Raw genomic sequence first — 16,027 nt, 5'->3', positions numbered from 1 at the left:
TGTGGAAGTTACCTGTGGCGCTGATGTTTAGGCCGAGGTATGTATAGTTTATTTTGTGCTCTAGGGCAACCGTGTCTAGATGGAATTTGTACTTATGGTCCTGGAGACTGGACCTTTTTTGGAACACCATTATTTTGGTCTTACTGAGATTTACTGTCAGGGCCCAGGCCTGGTAGAATCTGTGCAGAATATATAGGTGCTGCTGTAGGCCCTCCTTGGTTGGGGACAGAAGCACCAGATCATCAGCAAACAGTACACATTTGACTTCAGATTCTGGTAGGATGAGGCCGGGTGCTGCAGACTTTTCTAGTGCCTGCGCCAATTCGTTGATATATATGTTGAAGAGGGTGGGGCTTAACCTGCATCCCTGTCTCACCCCACAGCCCTGTGGGAAGAAATGTGTGTTTTTTTGCCAATTTTAACCGCACACTTGTTGTTTGTGTACATGGATTTTATAATGTCATATGTTTTACCCCCAACAACCACTTTCCATCAATTTGTATAGCAGACCCTCATGCCAAATTGAGTCAAATGCTTTTTTGAAATCAACAAAGCATGAGAAGACTTTGCCTTTGTTTTGGTTTGTTTGGTTGTCAATTAGGGTGTGCAGGGTGAATACATGGTCTGTTGTACAGTAATTTGGTAAAAAGCCAATTTGACATTTGCTCAGTACATAGTTTTCATTGAGGAAATGTACGAGTCTGCTGTTAATGATAATGCAGAGGATTTTCCCAAGGTTGCTGTTGACGCACATATTTCTCCTCTCTCTCTCTCTCTCTCTCTCTCTCTCTTTCTTTCTCTCTTTCTCTCTCTCTCACACACACAGACATACACACTCCCTCTCTCGTTTACACACACAATTTCTCTCTCACACACACAGTGTTTTATAATTTCAAGATGTGTGGATGCTTAATGTTTTTATTTAAGATTGAAGCTTATTTAAGGGCTATTACAGGTAATTATATAGGACATTATTGGGCTCAGGCTTCCACAGAGTGGCCATTAAGTGTGGGGAAATGTGGTGGCTATGCTATGCTATGCCAGTGGTTATGGCTGCCAGACTTACTGAATAATTAGGGATCTTTGTCTGTGTTGGGGAAGTTTGGGCTGGGTAGGTTGGGGGAGATATTGTTATACCTTCTGTAGACTTGTCTGGGATGGTGGGCAATTGGCATCTGAGGGACGGCGGGGGAGGTGTGTGTGTGCGTGTGTGTGTGTGTGTGAGAGAGATGTGGAGCGAGAGAGGGGGTACACTCTTAGAAAAAAGGGTTCCAAAAGGGTTCTTTGGCTGTCCCCTTAGGATAATCCTTTTTGGTTCCAGGTAGAACCCTTTTGGGTTCCATGTAGAACCCTCGGTTGTAGATAGCACCTTTTTTTCTAAGAATGTAGAGAGAGGGAGAGAAAGAGAGAGAGAATGTGTGAGAGAGAGAGAATATCCCCTCTAGGGAGAAAGGTAACCATCCTTTCTATAGAGATGATCTGCTGTCGGCATGCCAAGGAAACGGAACTGGGAAATAGCCATGATTGATTTAAAAGAGAGACAAGAGGAAGAAATGATCAGAAAGTGGAGGAGATAGAAAGGGGGAGCAGAGAGGACAGAACAGAAAGAGGTCTTCTCTCTAAGAAAGCAATCATCAAAAAGCAAATGATGATGGAGGAGTGGAGAGAAAGAAAGCAAGTGAATCTGTCAGTGTTGAGAGTTCAGCTTTTGATGAGGTCATTGCTTGAGAGCTCAGCTTTTGATGAGGTCATTGCTTGAGAGCACAGCTTTTGATGAGGTCATTGCTTGAGAGCAGCAGCTTTTGATGAGGTCATTGCTTGAGAGCTCAGCTTTTGATGAGGTCATTGCTTGAGAACTCAGCTTTTGATGAGGTCATTGCTTGAGAGCACAACTTTCAATGAGGTCGTCTGTTCAGAGGGTCAGCCGTGAGCCAGTACTGAGATGAGCGTCCTTACCTCCAGAGTCTGAGGAAAGCCAGATGTAGGACAATCCCCTTAAAGTCAGTTAACAGCAAATTCTTGTTCCCCGGCCTACCTTTCGGTTACTGGCCCAACTCTCTAACCACTAGGCTACCTGGCTCCTCAAAATATTTACTGTCTCTGATTGTAGTTGTAGTATATATGCAAATAGGAAGGCCCTCAAATCAGTCTATGGAATTCCACTGTACAGTGAGATTACACTGCACTTCAGCCTTGATGGAGAGGTTCCCTTATATCAGGATACATTGTTATAGGAGAACACAGGCCCTGTCGTCTGAGGACCATTTTATTCTGATGTTCTTTTATATCACTCAACTGTATATATTTGTCTGACTTTATCTGGCTTGGCTCATTGCACAGTGGACTTGCTATTAAAGGTAACAATGGAGACATGCAATATCTGACTGCGCCTTCCCCACCGACTTCCCTTCTCCTCCTGTTTTTCTCTACCCCTTTCCATCTAACCTCTTTTTTTCTTCCACTCATCTCTCCCTCCTCTCCTACTCTCCTCCTCTCCCCCTCCTCCCCTCCACTCCCCTCTTAGATGAGTCTTCCCTGTGGTGTCTTGCTTGGCTGACTCTCTGACTCAAAGGCTTAGGTGTTAATCCCCAGCCGTTTTCATCACTTAGAGCACCAATCAAAACGGGCTTAGCCCGTGTAATCTGCCATGCTATTGTCCTCTTCCTCCTCCCTCCACTCTTCCACTTTCCTCCTCTTTTATTTCCCTTTCTCCCTCCTCCTCTTAATACTCCCTCCCTCCTTTACTTTCTCTTCCGTCTCTTCCTCCTCCCTCTACCCTTCCTCCTCCCCTATACCCTTCCTCCTCCCTCTACCCTTCCACTTTCCTCCTTTCTTCCCCTTACGTTTCTCCTCGTCTACTACATCTACCTTCTACCTCCTCCACTTTCATTTCCGTCTCTTCCTCATCCTCTTTCCTTTCCTCCCTTGTTGAGTGTGGCATTGCCAGTCCTCTCAGGAGGGAAATATACCCAGTGACCCTCACCAGGGTTCGGCTGAGGGCACATATTTAGAAAGAGGAAGGGGTGAGGAGAGAGAAGGGATGGCGTTAGGGGGGGATGCAGCGTGACATCAGATCCCACCAGGCTGGAGGGTTGGCACTGCATGCACAGCCCCAGGGGATCCGGCTTGCTTATTATTCCTGGTCTACGTCTCTGGATCGTCTCACACACCTGGGCCTTTATTCAGGAAGACCTAGTCACATGGGCAGGAGGTGGGGGGAGGAGAGGTAGATGGAAGTTATGAGAAAGTCCATCAAATTATGTATTCATTCAACACCCCTCCCCCCTCACTCTCTCTTTCTCTCTCTCGTTTTCTCTCTCTTTCTCTCACTCTCTCTTGCTCTTTCTCTCTCTCACTCTCTTTCTCTCTCTCTCTCTCTCTCTCTCTCTCTCTCTCTCTCTCTCTCTCTCTCTCTCTCTCTCTCTCTCTCTGTGTGTCTCTCCCCTCTTCTCTAAGTCCTTGCATGGTGGGCTAGACAGTGTTGTGTACAGCAGTAGCAGCAGGCTGTTCCATTAGTTCCAGGTAAAGAGCGTGTCGTAGGATCGGACAGCAGAGGCTAGTGGAGGATCCCTCTCAACAAGCCCCCTGAGCCTGTACCATGCTGTCTGCTGCCGAGCGCCGTGAAGCTACCATTGCACTTGATACCATCACACACACACAAGTGCACACAAACACAAGAGCGTGCACACACATGCTCGCACACGTATACACACCCACTGCCTGGCGCACACGCACACACAGACACACACACACATGCCAAGAGGAAGAGAAAGAGAGAGAAAGAAATCAATAGAATAATGAAACCGCATAAAGAAATGGTCTGGCAGCAGAAAAGAAACCACCAGTGAATGAGACTTCAGTCATTTTATCAGAGATCTGAACGAATGAAAAGAAAGAGGGAATGAATAAGAGAATGAAAGAGGCAGGTGAGGCCTTCAGGGAACAGCGATGGGACTCCCACAGGTTTGTTTGCTCTGGGATAATATCTTCCCGGTGTTGTGACAATACGTTTGTGACTGAGGGCGGCTGCCCCACACTGACACCCAGGCACTGCGGTTAGGACTTGTTGTGTGGATGGAAACCTACTTTACCACCACAACGCAGCACGGCCCGTGTTCATGTTGTCTTTCAGGCCTGCCAACTCCTGGCTTCTTCCTGCTAGCACAAATAAGAGCATTAGGAAAACCCCCACTTCTCTCTGACTCCCCCTGTCTCACCCTTACTCTCACCCCGCCTGCCCCCCACCCATTCCATAAAGACTCTTACAGAGGCTTAGAATAGATTTCAAGGCATTAGTGAAGCCTTTTATTGGCCTGTTGTCTGCCAATTTGGAGATCTCCATCCCAGCATGGCAGTGGCTGTGTGGGAGAGACTGCTAAAGGGGGAACACTTTAGCACGGCATAGTTATGTGCTGTGTGTGTGTCTGTGTCTGTGTGTGTGTCTGTCTGTGTGTCTGTGTGTGTGTCTGTGTCTGTGTGTGTGTGTAAAAACTCTGTTCTCTTTGACCAGTATTGCCTATTGCCTTAGTGTACCTGTGACCTAATGCTCCGTCTCTTCCTCCCCCCCCCCATCCCTCTCTCCATACAGACATAGATGAATGCCAAGAGGCGTTCAATAACGGCGGCTGTGACCATTTCTGCAAAAACACGGTGGGCTCCTTTGAGTGCAGCTGCCAGAAGGGCCACAAGCTCCTCACTGACGAGCGCACCTGTCAGGGTGAGCTGCCCGCCTGACTGACGGCTGTCATACACTCCTGTCTGATGACCGATGACGTCACAGTGCCTTAAGACGGCCACCTTTGGAACCAGTGCCGTCACAGTGTCACGGAATAGGGACCGCAGGAATGGATATACTAGAATATGCAGTCGGCCTAGTAGTTTCTATCGTAAATCTCTACGGTAGTAACTCACTCATGTGCTTTATGTTCAGAGCAAGATCATACATAGAATCAAAACAGGGGTTGGTCTACAAATCATTCACCTGGAATGACATGCACAGATAGGCTTGTTAGTACAATGGACTTGACATCCTTCAGTGGGTGTAATATACTGTCAGTTGTATTAAGGCATTCTGCTTCTCTCTTCATATCTAATCCCTGGTCGTGTTTGGAGGACAAATGCAGATTCTTCTATACAAGTCACAGCAAGAGAGACAGGAGAGGCACACATCACAAGTTATTTTATGAACAGCAACACCCTGCAGTGTTTTTGTCCCCGAACCAAAAACACCAAACAACTCTATCCCAGTGTGTGTGAGTGTGTGTGTGTGTGTCATATTAAACATCAACACTGTCATATTAAACACAAAAAGAACTGCCAACAAACAGTTTACACAACTCCATACACGCCAATAACACACTCAACTTGGGTGTGTGCTGATGGGAGGAACACACACACACACACACACACACACTGACACGCTCCTTCCACCCATCGGCTTTACCTGACTGTAAAACTAAGCTTCCAGTCTCCAAAAACACACGTTGTTCCATCTGCTAACAAGTGGTATTTTTGTTCCGATTTTCGTTTTGAACTTTTATTTATTTAATGTTTTAATTCTTTCCATGCTGGTAAGCTCTTCCAGGGAAAATAGCTCCTGGTAATACGTGTCTGAGAAGAGCTACAGCTATGCCAGGCTCCTCCTGAGAGAGGAAGTGGAGGGGGAGACAGATACAGAGAGAGAGTCTTTAGACTTACCCCTATGCCTGTACAAGGGCAGGGGTGATGGAGAATGGGACAATAATCACCAGGAACAATAAGACTCCCTACAGGCAGCTGTATTCAAACAATACAGTCGAGGTCAAGCGAACGGAGGGAGCTTTAGCTTATGCAGACACAGTATGCTTATTAATAGACAGGCCACGTTGTTTGGTGTTTTAACAAACGGGGACACTAACCTTGGGTGTAACACCCCACAAACCGACTGACACCTGCACATCAGCCAACACCGACAACTGGCACCTCTCGGTGAAATGAGATTATACAGCTGCGCCTCTCTCAAGTCGTTCCAGTGCTGCGTGGTGGCTGGGGCTGTGGTCTGATGCTAGTTTCATTAATCAGGTAGGGTAGTCTAACCGTAGCCTGGAGAACTGTAGCAAAGCAGCCCAGGAGCCAACAGAAGCCAGGCCTCAACAACTTCCTCCTCATGACAAAACTTTATCACAACACACCATATTTTTAGCCTCTGTAAATCTCCGCAGCCCAGATGACTTGGTCCTGAAATAGCCCAGGTGAGTTGGAGACGCTGGACTGAAGTAATGCTGTTGCTACTGTCAGCCACCCACATATGTCATTACATCTTTCTCACTCAAATAAAACAAAACAATTATAAACCCAAACCAGGGCCTGTAGGCGTGCTGATCTTGGATCACTTTGGCCTTTTAAGTCTGAATGAATATGATTATATTGATAGGGGGGGACCTGATCCTAGATCAGCCCCTGGTCCTGACCACAGTGAGTTGGTCTGATCTATCCCAGGCCTGGGGTGGAGGGCTTGACTGAAGCACTGGATTGGATCTTTAAGTCTCACCTGAGAAGACCTCTTGGGGTTGTTTAGTGAGCAGAGCTCTGCTTTGTTTTTCAACTCCTCTGTTTGTTAACAATGAACTCCAGTCTGACTAATGGACTGGTCTTATTAGCCGCGGCTGAATAATGGGTGTTTGTGTGGAGAAGAGTCGTAGAGAGTAATATCTATGACTCATATATCAGCTTGTTGGTTCCTCAAGAGGAAGGAAGCAAACATGCTCTCTGCTACAACCAAGGAAGATGGCTTAATGGTCAGGGTTTGTGTATTGCGCGTGTGTGTGTGTGTTTATGTGTGTGAATCTTGAGCAACCAACCTGACACACACACACACACACACACCCAGTAACCCTGTCACTGTTTAGACTCCCACCCACATAACCAGGCTGAATGTACACTGTTATTCCAGATAGAACATTTTGAAATGCTCCTGCAGTGTCCAGTCCTCCAACCCCCACACAACACACACACACACACACATCCACTGTCTCACCACTGACAGTTCACAGTTCAGATGTATTGTACTTTTAGTGGAAATTCCTCTTCACAGCTTCTAGCACTCTAAACAAAAGACAGTTCATACAACTCCCCATAGTGAAACTCAATGCATTCAATATCCAGTATACAAATCAGTCACATACGCCGAATACAACAGGTGTAGTAGACCTTACCGTGAAATGCTTACTTACAAGCCCTTAACCAACAATGCAGTTCAATAAATAGAGTTAAGAAAATATTTATTGAATAAACTAAAGTTTAAAAAAAATCTTATCAATCAAAAAGTAACACAAGAAATGTACTTAACAATAACGAGACTAAATACAGGGGGTACCAGTACTGAGTCAATGTGGAGGCTATATACAGGGGGTACCAATACTGAGTCGATGTGGAGGCTATATACAGGGGTACCAGTACTGAGTCAATGTGGAGGCTATATACAGGGGTACCAGTACTGAGTCAATGTGGAGGCTATATACAGGGGGTACCAGTACTGAGTCAATGTGGAGGCTATATACAGGGGTACCAATACTGAGTCAATGTGGAGGCTATATACAGGGGTACCAGTACTGAGTCAATGTGGAGGCTATATACAGGGGTACCAGTACTGAGTCAATGTGGAGGCTATATACAGGGGGTACCAATACTGAGTCAATGTGGAGGCTATATACAGGGGTACCAGTACTGAGTCAATGTGGAGGCTATATACAGGGGTACCAGTACTGAGTCAATGTGGAGGCTATATACAGGGGTACCAGTACTGAGTCAATGTGGAGGCTATATACAGGGATACCAGTACTGAGTCAATGTGGAGGCTATATACAAGGGTACCAGTACTGAGTCAATGTGGAGGCTATATACAGGGGTACCAGTACTGAGTCAATGTGGAGGCTATATACAGGGGTACCAGTACTGAGTCAATGTGGAGGCTATATACAGGGGTACCAGTACTGAGTCAATGTGGAGGCTATATACAGGGGTACCAGTACTGAGTCAATGTGGAGGCTATATACAGGGGTACCAGTACTGAGTCAATGTGGAGGCTATATACAGGGGTACCAGTACTGAGTCAATGTGGAGGCTATATACAAGGGTACCAGTACTGAGTCAATGTGGAGGCTATATACAGGGGGTACCAGTACTGAGTCAATGTGGAGGCTATATACAGGGGTACCAGTACTGAGTCAATGTGGAGGCTATATACAGGGGTACCAGTACTGAGTCAATGTGGAGGCTATATACAGGGGTACCAGTACTGAGTCAATGTGGAGGCTATATACAGGGGTACCAGTACTGAGTCAATGTGGAGGCTATATACAGGGGTACCAGTACTGAGTCAATGTGGAGGCTATATACAGGGGGTACCAGTACTGAGTCAATGTGGAGGCTATATACAGGGGTACCAGTACTGAGTCAATGTGGAGGCTATATACAGGGGTACCAGTACTGAGTCAATGTGGAGGCTATATACAGGGGTACCAGTACTGAGTCAATGTGGAGGCTATATACAGGGGTACCAGTACTGAGTCAATGTGGAGGCTATATACAGGGGTACCAGTACTGAGTCAATGTGGAGGCTATATACAGGGGGTACCAGTACTGAGTCAATGTGGAGGCTATATACAGGGGTACCAGTACTGAGTCAATGTGGAGGCTATATACAGGGGTACCAGTACTGAGTCAATGTGGAGGCTATATACAGGGGTACCAGTACTGAGTCAATGTGGAGGCTATATACAGGGGTACCAGTACTGAGTCAATGTGGAGGCTATATACAGGGGGTACCAGTACTGAGTCAATGTGGAGGCTATATACAGGGGTACCAGTACTGAGTCAATGTGGAGGCTATATACAGGGGTACCAGTACTGAGTCAATGTGGAGGCTATATACAGGGGTACCAGTACTGAGTCAATGTGGAGGCTATATACAGGGGTACCAGTACTGAGTCAATGTGGAGGCTATATACAGGGGTACCAGTACTGAGTCAATGTGGAGGCTATATTCAGGGGTACCAGTACTGAGTCAATGTGGAGGCTATATACAGGGGGTACCAGTACTGAGTCAATGTGGAGGCTATATACAGGGGTACCAGTACTGAGTCAATGTGGAGGCTATATACAGGGGTACCAGTACTGAGTCAATGTGGAGGCTATATACAGGGGTACCAGTACTGAGTCAATGTGGAGGCTATATACAGGGGTACCAGTACTGAGTCAATGTGGAGGCTATATACAGGGGTACCAGTACTGAGTCAATGTGGAGGCTATATACAGGGGGTACCAGTACTGAGTCAATGTGGAGGCTATATTCAGGGTGTACCAGTACTGAGTCAATGTGGAGGCTATATACAGGGGGTACCAGTACTGTGTCAATGTGGAGCCTATATACAGGGGGTACCAGTACTGAGTCAATGTGGAGCCTATATACAGAGGGTACCAGTACTGAGTCAATGTGGAGGCTATATACAGGGGGTACCAGTACTGAGTCAATGTGGAGGCTATATACAGAGGGTACCGGAACAGAGTCAATGTGGAGGCTATATACAGGGGGTACCAGTACTGAGTCAATGTGGAGGCTATATACAGGGGTACCAGTACTGAGTCAATGTGGAGGCTATATACAGGGGTACCAGTACTGAGTCAATGTGGAGGCTATATACAGGGGTACCAGTACTGAGTCAATGTGGAGGCTATATACAGGGGGTACCAGTACTGAGTCAATGTGGAGGCTATATACAGGGGTACCAGTACTGAGTCAATGTGGAGGCTATATACAGGGGTACCAGTACTGAGTCAATGTGGAGGCTATATACAGGGGGTACCAGTACAGAGTCAACATGGAGGCTATATACAGGGGGTACCAGTACTGAGTCAATGTGGAGGCCATATACAGGGGGTACCAGTACTGAGTCAATGCGGAGGCTACATACAGGGGTACCAGTACTGAGTCAATGTGGAGGCTATATACAGGGGTACCAGTACTGAGTCAATGTGGAGGCTATATACAGGGGTACCAGTACTGAGTCAATGTGGAGGCTATATACAGGGGGTACCAGTACAGAGTCAACGTGGAGGCTATATACAGGGGGTACTGAGTCACTGGAGTCAATGTGGAGGCTATATACAGGGGGTACCAGTACTGAGTCAATGTGGAGGCTATATACAGGGGTACCAGTACTGAGTCAATGTGGAGGCTATATACAGGGGTACCAGTACTGAGTCAATGTGGAGGCTATATACAGGGGTACCAGTACAGAGTCAATGGAGGCTATATACAGGGGGTACCAGTACTGAGTCAATGTGGAGGCTATATACAGGGGTACCAGTACTGAGTCAATGTGGAGGCTATATACAGGGGTACCAGTACTGAGTCAATGTGGAGGCTATATACAGGGGTACCAGTACTGAGTCAATGTGGAGGCTATATACAGGGGTACCAGTACTGAGTCAATGTGGAGGCTATATACAGGGGGTACCAGTACTGAGTCAATGTGGAGGCTATATACAGGGGTACCAGTACTGAGTCAATGTGGAGGCTATATACAGGGGTACCAGTACTGAGTCAATGTGGAGGCTATATACAGGGGTACCAGTACTGAGTCAATGTGGAGGCTATATACAGGGGTACCAGTACTGAGTCAATGTGGAGGCTATATACAGGGGTACCAGTACTGAGTCAATGTGGAGGCTATATACAGGGGTACCAGTACTGAGTCAATGTGGAGGCTATATACAGGGGTACCAGTACTGAGTCAATGTGGAGGCTATATACAGGGGTACCAGTACTGAGTCAATGTGGAGGCTATATACAGGGGTACCAGTACTGAGTCAATGTGGAGGCTATATACAGGGGTACCAGTACTGAGTCAATGTGGAGGCTATATACAGGGGTACCAGTACTGAGTCAATGTGGAGGCTATATACAGGGGTACCAGTACTGAGTCAATGTGGAGGCTATATACAGGGGTACCAGTACTGAGTCAATGTGGAGGCTATATACAGGGGTACCAGTACTGAGTCAATGTGGAGGCTATATACAGGGGTACCAGTACTGAGTCAATGTGGAGGCTATATACAGGGGGTACCAGTACTGAGTCAATGTGGAGGCTATATACAGGGGTACCAGTACTGAGTCAATGTGGAGGCTATATACAGGGGTACCAGTACTGAGTCAATGTGGAGGCTATATACAGGGGTACCAGTACTGAGTCAATGTGGAGGCTATATACAGGGGTACCAGTACTGAGTCAATGTGGAGGCTATATACAGGGGTACCAGTACTGAGTCAATGTGGAGGCTATATACAGGGGTACCAGTACTGAGTCAATGTGGAGGCTATATACAGGGGTACCAGTACTGAGTCAATGTGGAGGCTATATACAGGGGTACCAGTACTGAGTCAATGTGGAGGCTATATACAGGGGTACCAGTACTGAGTCAATGTGGAGGCTATATACAGGGGTACCAGTACTGAGTCAATGTGGAGGCTATATACAGGGGTACCAGTACTGAGTCAATGTGGAGGCTATATACAGGGGTACCAGTACTGAGTCAATGTGGAGGCTATATACAGGGGTACCAGTACTGAGTCAATGTGGAGGCTATATACAGGGGTACCAGTACTGAGTCAATGTGGAGGCTATATACAGGGGTACCAGTACTGAGTCAATGTGGAGGCTATATACAGGGGTACCAGTACTGAGTCAATGTGGAGGCTATATACAGGGGTACCAGTACTGAGTCAATGTGGAGGCTATATACAGGGGTACCAGTACTGAGTCAATGTGGAGGCTATATACAGGGGTACCAGTACTGAGTCAATGTGGAGGCTATATACAGGGGTACCAGTACTGAGTCAATGTGGAGGCTATATACAGGGGTACCAGTACTGAGTCAATGTGGAGGCTATATACAGGGGTACCAGTACTGAGTCAATGTGGAGGCTATATACAGGGGTACCAGTACTGAGTCAATGTGGAGGCTATATACAGAGGGGGCACCGGAACAGAGTCAATGTGGAGGCTATATACAGGGGGTACCAGTACTGAGTCAATGTGGAGGCTATATACAGGGGGTACCAGTACTGAGTCAATGTGGAGGCTATATACAGGGGTACCAGTACTGAGTCAATGCGGAGGCTACATACAGGGGGTACCAGTACTGAGTCAATGTGGAGGCTATATACAGGGGTACCAGTACTGAGTCAATGTGGAGGCTATATACAGGGGTACCAGTACAGAGTCAACATGGAGGCTATATACAGGGGTACCAATACTGAGTCAATGTGGAGGCTATATACAGGGGTACCAGTACTGAGTCAATGTGGAGGCTATATACAGGGGGTACCAGTACTGAGTCAATGTGGAGGCTATATACAGGGGTACCAGTACTGAGTCAATGTGGAGGCTATATACAGGGGTACCAGTACTGAGTCAATGCGGAGGCTACATACAGGGGGTACCAGTACTGAGTCAATGTGGAGGCTATATACAGGGGTACCAGTACTGAGTCAATGTGGAGGCTATATACAGGGGTACCAGTACTGAGTCAACATGGAGGCTATATACAGGGGTACCAGTACTGAGTCAATGTGGAGGCTATATACAGGGTGTACCAGTACTGAGTCAATGTGGAGCCTATATACAGGGGGTACCAGTACTGAGTCAATGTGGAGGCTATATACAGGGGGTACCAGTACTGAGTCAATGTGGAGGCTATATACAGGGGGTACCAGTACTGAGTCAATGTGGAGGCTATATACAGAGGGTACCGGAACAGAGTCATTGTGTGGGGGTACAGGTTAGTCGAGGTCATTTGTAAAGTGACTATGCATGGATAATAAACAGTGAGAAGCAGCAGTGTAAGAACAAGGGGGATCCATGTAAATAGTCCAGCTGCGGTACCGCTTGTCGTGTGGTAGCAGAGAGAACAGTCTATGACTTGGGTGACTGGAGTCTTTGACAATCTTTTGGACCTTCCTCTGACACCGCCTATTATATAGGTCCTGGATGGCAGGAAGCTTGGCCCCAATGATGTACTGGGCCGTACGCACTACCCTCTGTAGCGCCTTACGGTCAGATGCCGAGCAGTTGCCATACCAGGCGGTGATGCAACTGGTCAGGTACTCTGTACTGAGAACATGGATAACTCTGTCCTATCTTTAGCATGTTTCATATAGACACTGGCTATACTGGCCATAAGTCCTTGGTGAAGGCATGGTCAGAGGGACTCACTATGGTCCCGTTCATGGCAGCATCTGAAATGGCACCCTATTCCCTAGAGGCCTGGTCCAATGTGGTGCACTCTGTAGGGAATAGAGTGCCATGGAGCTGTAGTCAAAAGTAGTGCACTATATTGGGAATAGTGTCATTCTGGACAGACCCCGTGTGTAGTAGTATTACATACGATCTGTGTTTCTCCTCTCAGATATTGACGAGTGTTCCTTTGAGAGGACCTGCGACCACACCTGCGTCAACTACCCTGGCAGCTTCGACTGTGTCTGTCAGGAAGGATACACTCTGTACGGCCTCACACACTGCGGAGGTGAGTAGGACACAGGCATGCATGGGATTGCATGCAAACACACACGCGCGCACACACACACACACACACACACACACACTTAGAAAGAGTTAGACAGACAGGTAGCTATGGAGAGGGACAGATAGAAAGGAATTGACTGACACAAAGTAAGAAGCCCTGAGAGACAGACAAGGGGAACGAGAGAATAAGAAAGACAGCGAGTGAAGAGGAGAGAGAGAAATAGGAAGAGAGGGAGAGTGTTTTTTATTGTGTGTGCCGAAAGCACACTCATACCTCAGTTCCCCTGAATAGCCCTCCGCACCTGCGTCCCTGCCTGTGTGTGCATGTGTGTGTGTTGTACCTGTCACACACATGTCGTGCGGAGGCAGTAGGCTTGACGGGTGTGTGTGTGTGTTGTGATCCCACTTCACCTGGCCCTGGCGGACTGACAGCCATGTTCTTCAGCGGTAGACTAAACAGGCCACTGTCTTAAGGGCGTTCCTTTAGCAGTCAACACATACCAGTCAGTCAGATATAGAGCACGGAGAGGACATGAGCTGTCTGTTTCACACTGATGACATCACACACTGACTTGTAGCACAGGCTCTGTCTGATCAATCAATCAATCAAATGTATTTATGAAGCTCTTTTTACATCATCAAACCCACCAGCAAAGCCTAAAACCCCAAACAGCAAGCAATGCAGATGTAGAAGCACGGTGGCTAGGAAAAATTCCTTAGAAAGGCAGAACCTAGGAAGAAACCTAGAGAGGAACCAGGCTCTGAGGCGTGGCCAGTCCTCTTCTGGCTGTGCAGGGTGGAGATTATAACAGAACATGGCCAAGATGTTCAAACGTTCACAGATGTTCAAGCGTTCACAAATAATATAATCACAGTGGTTGTAGAGGGTGCAACAGGTCGACCCCTCAGGAGTAAATGTCAGTTGGCTTTTAATAGCCGGTCATTCAGAGTTAGAGACAGCAGGTGCGGTAGAGAGAGAGAGTCGAAAACAGCAGGTCCGGGACATCATGTCTGATGATGTCCCTCTGAACTTTGATGATACTCAACCACGTACATGTGCACACACACACACACGACCCTCTGACTGTATTCTTTTTTGGTTGTGTCTCAGACATAGATGAGTGCAGCATTAACAACGGGAGCTGTGAGCACAGCTGCGTGAACACACAGGGAGGCTATGAGTGTCTGTGTCCGCCCGGTCAGAAACTCCACTGGAACAAGAAGGACTGCACCGGTAAGCACCTAAACATCTACTGTGTGTGTGTGTCTTCTATAGACATAGGAGAGTGTGTGTGTGTGTGTGTGCGTGCGTGTCATTTTTTTCGTGCTGTGACGGGTCTGTGGTTGTCACGGTGATGTGACCCTCTATGTTCCTCAGAGGCGGTGAAGTGTTTGCCCGACGGGAAGCCAGCGCCGCGCGCCCAGCTCAGCTGTGACAAGAGAGGAGGGGTGGAGGTGTGCTCGCTCTCCTGTCCGTCCAACGCACTCTTCCTCGCAGGTACGTGGCTCAGTCCTACACACCCCAACACACACACACACACCTTACAGCACGGAGGAACTGTTTTACTCAGACCAAACCTTCACTCTTTCTTCCCAGCAGAATCCTAGACTTTAACCTTGTCTCCTCTCCTCAATCTGCAATCTACACTCCCTCCTTCTCTCCATTAATCCTCTACCTTCTCAAGTTAAACTACATTAATCCTCTACCTTCTCTGGTTAAACTACATTAATCCTCTACCTTCTCTGGTTAAACTACATTAATCCTCTACCTTCTCTGGTTAAACTACATTCATCCTCTACCTTCTCTGGTTAAACTACATTAATCCTCTACCTTCTCAAGTTAAACTACATTAATCCTCTACCTTCTCAAGTTAAACTACATTAATCCTCTACCTTCTCTGGTTAAACTACATTAATCCTCTACCTTCTCTGGTTAAACTACATTAATCCTCTACCTTCTCTGGTTAAACTACATTCATCCTCTACCTTCTCTGGTTAAACTACATTAATCCTCTACCTTCTCAAGTTAAACTACATTAATCCTCTGCCTTCTCTGGTTAAACTACATTAATCCTCTGCCTTCTCTGGTTAAACTACATTAATCCTCTACCTTCTCTGGTTAAACTACATTAATCCTCTACCTTCTCTGGTTAAACTACATTAATCCTCTACCTTCTCTGGTTAAACTACATTAATCCTCTACCTTCTCTGGTTAAACTACATTAATCCTCTGCCTTCTCTGGTTAAACTACATTAATCCTCTGCCTTCTCTGGTTAAACTACATTAATCCTCTGCCTTCTCTGACCTGGACTGGTCTGGTGAGGTTTAGTCCAATGCGCTAGTCTTGAGCTGACTCTTATCAATGACCAATACCTGTGTATCCGTGGTTAATTAACTGAGCTCCAGCCGCTCTACACTCTCTGCTGCCCCCTAGAGGTCAAGGCCTCACGCTGCTCTCCATTCA

At 46.9% G+C, this 16,027-nt stretch overlaps 1 protein-coding gene across 5 annotated transcripts in view; it reads left to right on the top strand.

Moving 5' to 3' along the window:
* The window catches only part of LOC112214302 (signal peptide, CUB and EGF-like domain-containing protein 1), a 136,774-nt gene that overhangs the window by 111,529 nt on the left and 9,218 nt on the right, over positions 1 to 16,027 (top strand). For all 5 annotated transcript variants that reach the window (XM_042298032.1, XM_042298031.1, XM_042298030.1 and 2 more), the window contains 4 exons: positions 4,589 to 4,717; positions 13,447 to 13,563; positions 14,674 to 14,796; positions 14,941 to 15,060. In XM_042298032.1, the coding sequence (XP_042153966.1) occupies positions 4,589 to 4,717; positions 13,447 to 13,563; positions 14,674 to 14,796; positions 14,941 to 15,060 (489 nt within the window). The remainder of the gene's footprint in view (positions 1 to 4,588; positions 4,718 to 13,446; positions 13,564 to 14,673; positions 14,797 to 14,940; positions 15,061 to 16,027) is intronic.

The sequence above is a fragment of the Oncorhynchus tshawytscha genome, linkage group LG15 (assembly GCF_018296145.1).
Source record: "Oncorhynchus tshawytscha isolate Ot180627B linkage group LG15, Otsh_v2.0, whole genome shotgun sequence".
Classification (NCBI taxonomy): domain Eukaryota; kingdom Metazoa; phylum Chordata; class Actinopteri; order Salmoniformes; family Salmonidae; genus Oncorhynchus; species Oncorhynchus tshawytscha.
The sequence above is the reverse complement of the archived record's forward strand: the minus strand, read 5'-3'. Positions and strand labels throughout refer to the sequence as shown.